This window comes from Alligator mississippiensis, chromosome 12 (genome assembly GCF_030867095.1).
Source record: "Alligator mississippiensis isolate rAllMis1 chromosome 12, rAllMis1, whole genome shotgun sequence".
NCBI classification, from domain to species: Eukaryota; Metazoa; Chordata; order Crocodylia; family Alligatoridae; genus Alligator; species Alligator mississippiensis.
In genome coordinates, this window is record NC_081835.1 from 15349583 (window position 1) to 15361715 (window position 12133).

The window sequence follows — 12133 nt, forward strand, 5'->3', positions numbered from 1 at the left end:
TCCAGGTCACCTTTGGATCTGTGATGCCTTTCAATGCTATTCTAGCCATTAATCAGAGTAACATAAAGAAAAAGAATGGCAAAGAAAAAAAAGCGCAAATACTTTGAATGCTTTGGGTATTTTTACTTTTTTTATCCCAACAATGTGGCTCTGTCTTCTAGGAACAAGAGCACAGAGCCCAAATACAGTATGTCATTCTCCTATTTTCCTCCTATGGATCTCCATTTATTTTCAACCGCTCCCCTTCCACTCCCTCCAGTATCTCCTGATACAAGTTGTAGTTGGATTTTAAGCTGCAGGCAGCCAACAGGCTGACCTTTCATAACCCCTGAACAAACGGAGATGTGTCAGGATTGCTGACTCAAAAAAAGGGCATTGCAAGGCATAGAAAAACAAAACCATTTCAAACAAAGCCTACATTGAACAGAATCACCACAAAACAGAAAAGGAAATTAAGTCTATACTTCTATACTTGGGGTTTTTTTGGGAGGGGGGGAGGGGGCGGGGAAATCCTTGTTTCAATCTCACATGAACCAATACATATGAAATATTACTAATGCTATGGAGAGTGAAAAAAGTTTAGCTACTTCAGAAACTACTTAATCTACATCTAGTTTTTGGAAGACAGACTTGACATAAAAGCAGCAGCATCTGCTATTTTTTTGGTTCAAACAGCCAGTTTCAAGTTTGCCCATAAAGAGTGCTTGTAAAACAGATACACACAAGTAGGTGGAAGTCAGGGGCATATTTTGGTTTTGAAGAGCAAGGACTTATTGCACAAGCCATATACATGGTTCATGCTGTAAACAGTCCTAAAGGCTGTCAGTCCTATTACTTCCTCTGGGCTTTCTGGAGGTTACAGCGGTGTTTTGTATCTTTTCAGGTTCTGAAGCGCTCTGTCCTGTTTAAAGGCACCAACTCCGCATCACGGCATTGTGGACTGCTGTAGGGAAGTCCTTCCTGGGGGCTTTGAAGTCAAAGTTGCTTGCTATAACTGCAGCAGCTCTAATGGGCTGCTCAAAGGACAAGGGGCTTTTGTAGTAGAAATCATTTCCAATCACTCAACCAAACAAAAACACAGCTTTCCTGTGCGTACAAGGAACCTCCGACATCACGACCAAGCCACCTACCTACATGCAAAGAACTGAACAAGCGCTCTTAAACACCAGCTGGTTGTCTAGTTTTTAAATACTCTCTTTCAAGTTAGGCAGATTCAAGAGATTTAGACTTGGAATGTTACAATATCACAGGTCCAAAGAGGGGGCCAAAAAAAGTGACACAGTTACAGAAGGCAAAGAACATAAGATCAAATTTAAATTTGGTTTCTCTGGTCCTAGCTATAAAAAAAAAAAAAAAATAGCAACTAGCAAACAGAATTTTAATAAGACAATTGTCAATGCTGGGAACAGAGCCTGACAGAAATGCTGAGCTTTTTTAAGCATTCATTGCCCATCACGAGTCTGTCTAGCAAAATCAGCCACACTCAACAACTAGATACGGGGAGGGTGGAAGGAACAAAACAAAACGCAACATACTGTTTCAGGAGAAGGCAAGAAGGAAGTTTCCATGCTGGTTCGGAAGTAAAAGAAGGAATGCTCAGTCTAAACCCAGCGTCAATCCCTAGCTCGAACATGCTGTACTTCAGAATAACGGTAGCAGAGCCTGGCTCCAGCCGTGTTAGGCTGAATTCACAGTAATCACTGTAATATGAAGCAGGAGGACCCTGGGTATGTTGGCAAGAGCCCTGGGTGGATGTTCTAGAAAGCAAAAGCAACAGAAAACAAGTGATCTGTGCTTGTCACATGAATGCTTTGTAACAGAGTTACTGAGCCCACTAAAAATATTTCCAGTCACTGAATCAGGCAGGAAGACATTTGCAGTTAGCTTCTTGCTCAATAAAGCAAGGAGAAAAAAGTATTTCCACTTGACCTGAACATGATCAAGGCAGTTACAAAAAAGAACAGATAAAGGAGACCCCCTTTTTGTTGAAGCCTAAAGGCACTGTCGAATAATTGAGAGTACAGGACTAGAAGCCAGGAATGCTCGTCTTGCAACAAATCATAACCTCTCCAAGTTTCTATTAAGTGGCGTAAGGGGAATTTTTTTACTTTGGAGATTCTCTCATATAGACACGAGAAACAAGTAAATTCAGCAACTGTGAAGCAACGGACAGCACAGAAAGCTTGTGGATTTATGTGGCCACAGACGAGGCAAATAAAACAACTATGAACCTCTTTTGTCAGCAGAGAAGTTATTTTAAAACAAGGATCAAAAATAAATTTCGGAGTGGCCAGGGAAATGAATGGAAGCATGAGACTGGCTAAAAACAGATTCTCTGATCACCTTGGTCTTAGTAATTTATTCTGTGGATGGACAGAGTTGTGCAGCATTTCTGCTAATTATGCATTTTTCATTAAAGTTAAGAATTACACTGACATGGCTCTGGGACTGTTTCTTCTGTCCAGTCTTCCTCATCTAGAAGCCCTGCATACTTGATTGTGAGGAAGTAAGGACTACAGATCCTGAGCACTCCTGATAAGATGGGAAGGAGATGATCTTCCCTGAAGTGAGACCTGGATTGGGCATTTTGCATCTGTTGAGGTGCTATTAGCTGAAAGCTAAGCAATTCTGACCTATGTTAAGAGGCACCCAATTAAGAGGCTCAATTACAAGAGGGTATTCCCACAAAATATCTTCACTATTAAGTATACATACTGCGAAGAAGGAAGTTAATTTATGGGCTGTTAATTTATTTTCCAACAATAAGTAAGTGGCTGGGGGGGTAAGAGGGGGGAGGAGACACATACAACACGAGGTTATTTCACAGGTCTTGTAATCATCCTAACTGCTACTGCTCAAAGCTTTTGTCTCCCTCCGACATCATATAGTATATGCATGCTTGACTTGAAGAATTGGCAAAACAATCACTGGGCAATAAGGGGGAAACAAGACTCTCTTCAAAACTTGGCTTTACCATTGATCAACCAGCAGATTTTGCTGTGGAATAATGAAAGATGCTTGTTACCATAACATTAGTGCCACTTCTCATTGACATAACCCAGTGGTGGTCAACCGGGGGTACACGTACCTCTAGGGGTACTTAAAAAAGTTGTAGGGGGTATGCAGAACTGATGTGGCTGATAAATGCTGTGTACGTGTGCACAGGCAGCCAGGAGCACAGCCCAGCAGCATGGAGAGCAGCAGGGTCCGGCGGGAGGGAGTGGGGCCAGGGCTGTGGCTGCCTAGGCGGGGTGGAGGCATGGAGGTGGCTCCCGCTGCTAAGTGCACCCTGGGAGGGCACGGGGGGGGGGGGGGAGGGGGTGTGTCCTGGATGTGTGAGTGGGGCGAGGGCGGGCTGCAACTGCTGGCTGGGGCCTGGGCAGCGCCAGGCTGTTCCTGCCAGGGGTTTTGGGTCAGGCTGTGCTTGGGGCAGGCAGCAGCAGCGCTGGGAGAGGGAGCTGGGGGGGCCACGGTGAATTCTGGAGTGGCTGCAGCCCCTCCCATAGTCCCCCTCCCAGTGCCGCTGCTCACCCCAAGCGCAACCTGGCCTAGCCCCAGCCCACAGCAGTATCCACACCACTCCATGTGCACTCCACTCCGGGGTGCCCTCCTGGGGTGTGTGGAGCAGCGGGAGCCACCCCTCCCCCACGATGAGCCGCTCGCCGGTCCGTCTCATGCTCTGCCCTGGCTGTGCAGCACCTACCCCTGCCCCAGCCCCATTCCCTCCCTCACCACGGGGGGGGCTCAATCTGCCCCCTCACCCCTTAAAAACAAGAAAAAGATAAAGGGGCGCATGAGCTGACACTTTGAGCCAGAAGGGGTAACTTGTTAAAAAAGGGTGAAAACCCCTGAGAACCTGTAAGCCAGGCTAATACATGCAGCCAGATGACAGCAGAGGGCACAGTTCTGTGTTCTTGCTCAGGGGCATATTGCCAGCTTTGTGGCCAGGTTACATATGGTTCTTCTCCAAACCTGCCAGTCTTCTACTTGGTGATTCTGACAAATTTTTGAAAAGGAAAAATTCAGCTCCTGGCGCAACCTGTTCTAAGAGATCCACATCAGGCTCCTGCCCCAAAGCGCCGCGTTCCTATTGAGTCCCACAGACTTCATGCTCACATTTGCTAAGACCCTCTGCCCAATACCAACATGAGCAATCTACCTAATTTAGAGAGAAAAAAAATCTATCAGAGAACAAAAATGTAAAAACACCAATAAAGCAAAACCACGGCAGAAGACCTTAAGAGAAAAAAATGATGACTACAAATGATGGCCTTAGAACATGAGCTAGGGTTCCCCCAGGTTAAAACCTAAGCCTCATCTGGGTCTCAGTGGGTCTCCTGGGTTTACAGGTTTTGTCATTGAGGGTAATGGTAACAAGCATCTTTCATATTCTCTAGCAAAATCTGCTGGTTGATCAATGATAAAACCAAGTTTTTAAGAGTCTTGTTTCTCCCTTATTGCCCAGAGGTTGTTTGGCCAATTCAAGGCAGGCATGCATACTATATGAACTCGGAGGGAGATCAAAGCTTTGCAGAAGCTTTGTACAGAAGCAGTTAGGATTAAACGCCTTGTTTTACTATGTGGTGAAATGACTTCCACTTCTGTCCACAGGAGACTAGATTTTTATACTGCTAGACATTTAGAAACAGGGTTTCCTATATGCCTATAAAGCTAACAAGGTTTGTGTTTCACAGCAGGAAATTCTAAATGGTCTCAGTATGACTTCTGAAGAGTATTTAAAACAGTTTTCACAACAGGTTTACAGAAAACTAAATGCCTTCTAGGGCTTACCAATATCATTTATCTATCCCAGTGTACTGTAACTAATCCTCATTTTATCTCCTGGGCCGCACATAGTAGCTCAATATTAAAATGACTGCCTAGGTAAGAACGTTATTTATCCAAGTAGTAGTTAGTCTCAGAATTTAATGCTTTTAGTGGTGTCTACATAAACTTTCAGGACAGCGAGTCATTAGACAGCAAGGGGATATTCTTCAAACAGTGAAAGTGTTTCTGTATCCTGTTTGTATAAACATCAGCCCTGTAACCTCAGTTCCTCTCTACACCTGAAGACAAGTTTGCATGTGGCCAGTGAAGCTAGTGTCGGGATTGTTTCTGGATACTGTCCTTTCAGAAAGGTCCAAGAGACATGCATCTCCAAGAAAATGCAACACTGAAGAGTCCAAAACTCTAAGTAAGAGGTAACTGATCTTTAAGGTTGTGACTCTTTGAGCAGAAGCCTGAACTTGTTAGAGCTAGTGACAGCCAAGACTTTGTATTAAAGCTGTCTTCTATCTATCCTCAAGCATTATGAAGATCTTTCACTGCAAATCAGAAAAGATCCTAGGTTGACAGAATTCATTTGCAAGGGCTCAGCCAACAAAACCTTTTTCATACAGAAGAAGACCGTAAGTCATTAGGTCTGCTTGTGTGCTTGCTTTGGTGAGTCATGAGGAGGCCCTTTTGCTGAGGTATCCTAAGCAAAAAGATCACTTACTTTACCAACTCATGATTGCATGAGAAGCCTTCCAAAGGCCAGGATTGCTGTGCTTTTGGAAGAAGCACTGTCAGAATAAGGGCTTGGTACAAGACCTTAAAGACTATGCACTATTAAAATAGGGTTTCAGAGCTGTATGACAGGGCTCCCATGAAATAGGCATGGGAAGGGATCAATGAGAAAACAACTAAGCCCTTGGACTGATGTAAATTTACTTGACATTGGGAACAGCTCTAAGCAACCAGCCTTCAGTTTACAAGCTTGCCACAAAAACAATTCATCTTAAGAAAGGTGAAAACTAAAGATATGAAGTCTTCTTAGGGACGAAACCCCACCCCTCAAAAACAAAACAAAAAAACCATCCCAAATCTGAGTAATGATTTCCAACAAAAGGATTTAAAATTTTTCGTCTTCTTAAACCAAGCATGCATGTCTGCCATAGTTGTAAACCAAAACAGTGGCATTTAAAAAAAACTGAACCAAGAGTCTGACATCCAAGTGCCTATTCTAATCCTTACACAATTCTTCCTCACTAAAAAACTAAACTTCTCAAAGCAAGTGTAGCGTCTGCAAATAGGTACTTGCTTCCTGCTTCTTGACTTGAGAGTTTTCACAGCTTTTAGTGAGAGAATTCCTTTAATTAGCTGAAGAGTTTAATTGCAAGTTACAATTAAGAGTGCAGAAGACAGATTACACATTCCTGCCCAACTCAAGAAACAGCCAAAAGTTGGTGCATGAAAAGGCACTTTCAAAAGTTTGGCTGGTACATATTTGCAGGGGGGTTTCTTAACAGTTTAAAAGATGGAGCCACTTTCTGATTAAAAAGTCATCTGCCAAGGCAGAATATCCACCAAATCTGGATGCATTTAAGAGCTGCTTTTCCTTGGCATAACAAATAAAATGCAGTGCTGCTTACTGCTCTTTTTATAAATGCAATATAAAAGGTGGTTTGCTAATTATTCAGTAATGAAATTAGAGAGAATAAGAGGTTTATGCTACTTTAGGTACTGTCCAACAAGCTGCTGCTGAAATATTACTAAGACAGCCAAGACATCAGCTTCCTTCTCCAAGCAGAGGCTATTTAATCCTTCAATTAATTAGCCTTTGGAACAGAGCTGTGGTTTAATCTAGAAATCAGGTTTACTCAGTAGGAAGCAGAAGAAATTCTAGATTGTTAATCCTTGATAACTTGAAATGCGTGGTTTAAAAAAAAAGGAAAGAAAGTGACAAAAGTGGCTCATCAGATGTGGAATTTTTTCTTTTGAAAGAATTAAATATAAAATATTTTTAATGTTTTTATCACAATTCAGATCAGCCCTCTCTTCTGTGACACTGGTGGGATTTTAGAGAATACCGTGAAGCCTCCCCTCTTTAATCTCTTAGCCATTCATCTCTATTTGGGCAAGCTTCAAGAAAAAGAGGAGGCTGCCTCCATTTACATATTCCTTATGGAATACTAGAACGACGAAAGGTTTATTTTTCTTATTGCTGCCTCTAGCAGAAATATAGAAATGAATTTATGTGCGGCTTCATTTGAACTCTATCCAAAAAATAGTATTGTATTTTCTTTTGGTCTTGTGCCTCCCCCATTTTAACAAGTTTATGTTTTCAGGCTGTGAAGGATATGAGGGATGTATGAAATAACATGTTGGGTTCTCATGGATGTCCCCTTAATTCAAGTGGGCTTCTAACGCTGTTGGGACAGGATCCTGTAGCTTCCCATGTTTCTATACCTTCAACAAATCACATCAGTTTAACAGTTATCAATTAGACTTCCATGGATTGATTAGTAATTACAGTCTTCTGCTGCTAATCAGAATGTGAGCAAAAATAAACATCTTGCTTTACCTATACACTTCATTATTCATTGGGAAGATATGGCAGATATATAGAAAGGATTGGTATTGAAAGATGTGGGAATTATGAGAAAAACTAGTCTTTCCTATGTGGTTACAAGCTTGCTTCTGGTTAATTCTTTGAGAATCAAAGCAGGGAAGCCCTTCTGCCTTCTCAGAAGCTACTGATATCAATCACCTGAGAATCAGAATCCTGCCTTAGCATGATCCCTAGCAGGTAAATGAGAGAAAATGGAGTGGGAAGTCAGGTTTGTTCTTGCTCCAAAGATGATCTTTAAAATCCAGGCCATAAAACAAACACAAGCTGTACTCAGTCACTGATAAGATACGGATCAAAATTTGAGGCCAAATAAAACTAGTCTATCCAAGATCAGATGTGCAGAAGACATTTCCCAGAGCTAGAGCCAGGACTTTAATTGCACAATAAACTAAATGGCAAGAGGCTGAAGAGCAACACCAAAACACAGTTTCTTCAATAGAAGGTCAGATAATGCAAGATGTTTTTATTCTTGTGTGATCTGCAATCTGCTGCAGAATATGTGCACTGCCCCAGTGCAGGAGACAGTTAGGGAGACAGGAAAAAAAAAGGAGGGATATACAATACTGATCTTTAGAGGATTACAAAAATGCAGTCCTACATCAGATCCCTCACACATCCTTGCTCAGTAGCAGCACAAGAAAACCCCCAAAGTCAACACAGAACTATGCAGTGATTTCACAGCTACTTTATATAGTTTATGTACAGATTAGACCAACACTCATCTGGGCTGGTTTAGACAAGGATGATCCTGCCTTGAGCAGGGTGTTAGATTAGATGACCTCCTGTATTCCCCTCCATTTTACTTTTTAGCCTCAATCCTGCTCTTACTTTTTAAAACAGGAACCATATTCAATAGCCAGGTAAGTATCTCAGTGGAGGAAGAGGCTCTTTGCTGCCCTTCCAGGGGAGTAGACTTGTTCCAACAGTTGTTTTTCCCCATTTTCCAAGCATTCATTAAATGGAAGGGCGGGCAGGGGGACTTAAATGTTTTAAACAAAACTGTCAAAAGGAAGTTCACGGCTGTTCACCTATTGACTGATTCTAACTTTGCTGGGGAGGAAGAGGAAGGTGAGAGGAAAGAGAGGGTCAGACTTGCAAGAAAGTCAAATGCAGTCTGGATATAAGACACGTGTTAGAAATTCAGCTGAAAAGCATTGCTGCAACACAAAAGCTGAATACTGTCTGAGAAAGCTTAAGATCAAAGTCACAATGACAGACACAATATGAAGCCATCTTTGGCCTAGTGTGACACTTGGGCTGCCCAAGCAGCCTGCTCTGGCTTACCTTGTCTCTCTCTCTGCAGCTCTGGATTGCAAAGCATTTTGCTGTAGCTTCCCTTAATTTCCTCCCCCTTGTTTCCTTCTGACCTGAATTTTTCATACCCAGTCCCGTGCTTACAGGTTTGGGGTGGGTGTCATGGTGTGGTGCTAATACAGGAGACCTCATAGTGAAGACTGTCTCATACCGATCATGAGTTCAGATAACTTCCCAGCTCAGCTTTTCAGAGGAATCCTTCTCACTACTGCAACTGCTTTCAGAGAAACCTACAGGCTCAACATGCAGCCCCTAGGGCAGGGTTGCCAGCCATCCTGGTTCCTAGGGGGATGCTCTCTCTCCATTTTCTCACTGTATAACTTCCCTACTGTGACCCACATGCTGCTGTATGCAAAACAGCAGCCCTACATAGTCAGAGAAGAAACAGAAAAGTATCGCTTTAAAATCCAGAGCACAAATACTACTTACTAATAAGTGTTAAGTGATTCTAGGAGCCACAACAGGTTCTCAGTGCAGCCAAATTCTGGACTGAATAAGGCCACTGCCAAGAGCTGTAAAGAATCTGACATAGCTCATCAACAACAGAAATCAGACAGCATTCATAATCTGCCTGTGTACTGCAGCGACTTCATTCAGGCTGGGATTATCCAAGGAGCCTATGGGATTTGGGTGTTCACCTCTTATTGAAATGTCACCATCTTTCCCCTTCAGTAACCACAGCTCCTTCCTGCAGCAAGAGCCTTCGGAAAGCGCATGGGACGGACTTGAGCAAATGGTCCTGACGTGGCATAAGTGAGCTCCAAGCATTCAGTAGAGCCTTGTTGAACAAGGTGATGGAGGACATGAATAGTGACTAAGCAAAAAGTATTTTACAAACTCAAGGCAACAGACTAATGCTACCTTGTATCCCAGGAGGTTTTAATGATAGTGGGGCTGCCCCTCCCATGGGGACAACTTCTGCACAAGAGGGGAAAAAAAAAATGGAAAGTGCGCAAGCTGCTTCAGAGAGGCACACAAACAACAGCACAGGGACAGTGCACTGGGAGCTATTTTGTGGTGATGCCGAGTACACTGAAGCAGAAATAGAGAAGGAAAAAATTGGTTTGTGGGACATGGCTGGAATAGTGCTGACCAAGGACTTCATAAGGAAGGCAACACGTGGTATAGATATCACTTCACTTTACCCCAAACATATGAAAAAGACAACTCACAACTTTGTGGATGTTTATAAGGGCAGCGATTTTATTTTGAAGACACCCAAAAAATGAGCGTGCAGTAGGTTTTATGGGAACAAAGAGGAGATTCACAAAGAAGTTTCCTATTTTAAACAAAACTGTCAAAAGGAGGGTGCAATTTAAGACTGAAAGGTTGGGTAGTAGAGGAAAGGATCGGCATGTTACAAATTGTACTAACAATACCCAATCCTGAATATTCGTGTACAACAATGTAACATGGATGCAGCCCTCTCAGCATGGCAGTGGGGCATTTCTTCAGCATTTATAGTTTGAAGAACTAACAAATGAAAAGACCCCAAACACTTTCTAAAGGAATCCTCTGTTTCTTAAAAGGTCTCTTAGCCAAGTACTGAGGTGGCTCTATCCTTCATGGCTCTCACAAAGGTGGATGGCTATAGCCATCCAGTGAAATCAACTACAGAGCTTTAAAAAGAAAAAAAAACCCAGAAGTAAGTGAACAACACAGGCTGAGAATCCATTAAATCTAACAAGAGTCAGCGGGATGCTACATAAATAATGTGTCTGTTTGCAAATTACTCACTTTGGGGCAAGTTTTAAGTTCTCCAATACTCGTGACGCAGGGATATAATGATGCCAAACGAACCCAAGCATCAGATAGTATTTTATCAATAATTAATCGGTATTGATTAGATTAAATTAATGACTACAAACAGCATCATTAATTGTGAAGGAATGGATCTTACGAAACTGAAAGCCTCAGACTTGCAAACATCAAATCAGGAGGCAGAAGTATGATTAGGCAGTGCCTTGCAATGCGGATCAAGACATCAGCTCTAACAGTAACTCTGGCAATGCAGAAGACTGGGGGCCAACTTTTTTGCCAGGCATGCCATAAATTAGTCCCCTCTAAGTGCCACTCCAGCCCTCCTCCCAATCCACTGCTCTATTTTCTGCTCCCTGCCCTATCTACCACTGTGCTGTCTGCCCCCTCTCCAATCTGTGCTACACACAGAGGCTGCCCCTGCCACATGTTGGCCACTTCAGATATAAAATATGAAGTGCGCACACACACACACACACACACACACACACACACACTTCTTAAATAAGTTCCATGTTTAATAGGGGATCTAGCGGCAGTCTTCAAACTAGTCAAGGGGGACCAGCAGGCATTGGGAGAGTCCCTGTTCCCCTGAGCACTCCTGAGAGTTACAAGAAACAAAGGACACAAGCTAGCGGAGGGTAGTTTCAGGCTAGAAGGAGGTGCTATTTCACTGTCAGGGTGGCTAGGACCTGGAACCAACTTCCAAAAGAAGTGGTGCTGGCTCCTATCCTGGGGGTCTTTAAAAAAAAAGGCTGGACGAACATCTGGCCGGGGTCGTTTTACCCCAGTACTCTTTCCTGCCATGGCAGGGGGTCGGACTAGAAGATCTCCTCAGGTCCCTTCCGACCCTAACATCTATGAAATTAACATCTATGAAACTATGAAACCTTTGTGGAGAAGAGGCAGCCATTATTCACATTTTCTTTAATTTTGGTAAAATACAAGTTAAACCACAAAACTGTAAAGATGACTACATTTGCATTTCATGCTGGCTGCCACCGTTACAGCACCCTGAAACAAATATAACTGATGAAACTATTGAAGACTTTGGTATGAGGAGATGACCATAGCTGTCCCATGAGAACTGGTTGAAGGGAAAGAAAAAAAGGCCAATGGCGTGAAATGGGACAAGAAACAGAAAATTCGAAGATCATATCTAACAATTAAACAGCAGCTCAGACAAACAGGTTCATTCACTGTACTTGGCACCATAATATACCAGCACTGTAAACTGTACCCGTTCCATAAACAATTATGCAGTCACCTTACTAGTTCCAATTACCTTACTAATTGCCCAAAAGGCAACTGTTAACAAGACAGTAGCTGAACATGTACTAGGATTAAACTCTCTCTCTCTCTGCCTTGCAAATGTAGCTTAAGCCATCCAAAGAAAGCTCATAGCTCAAAGTTGTTTCTTATTTCTTCACCAAGGTCCTATCTGCATGCATGAGGAATGATTTCCCCTTCCATCTGTCCAACTCACTCAGCATTTTTCTAATTTGTGCCGGTAGGGGGAGCTTGTCTTCCTTTTATGAAAGTGTACAGCCTCCAAGAGTATTTGAAGACTGACCATTTAAGTTAGGAGCCATTTCTAATAGCCACATGCTCCTCTGACATGGGTAAGGAGAGACAGGCTTTCCTACCCCTCAGCATATGACATATCTT

The 12133-nt window shown here is 42.8% G+C and overlaps 1 protein-coding gene across 6 annotated transcripts in view; it reads right to left on the minus strand.

Moving 5' to 3' along the window:
• The window catches only part of TMCC1 (transmembrane and coiled-coil domain family 1), a 181704-nt gene that overhangs the window by 45453 nt on the left and 124118 nt on the right, over window positions 1-12133 (minus strand). The window contains exon 1 of one of the 6 annotated variants that reach the window (XM_006274153.4): window positions 1536-1617. The exons of the other annotated variants lie outside the window; for them this stretch is intronic. Coding sequence (XP_006274215.2) covers window positions 1536-1568 — 33 coding nt within the window. The 5' untranslated portion in view covers window positions 1569-1617. Of the gene's footprint in view, window positions 1-1535; window positions 1618-12133 lie in introns of those variants that run through there. 6 annotated transcript variants of the gene reach the window in all.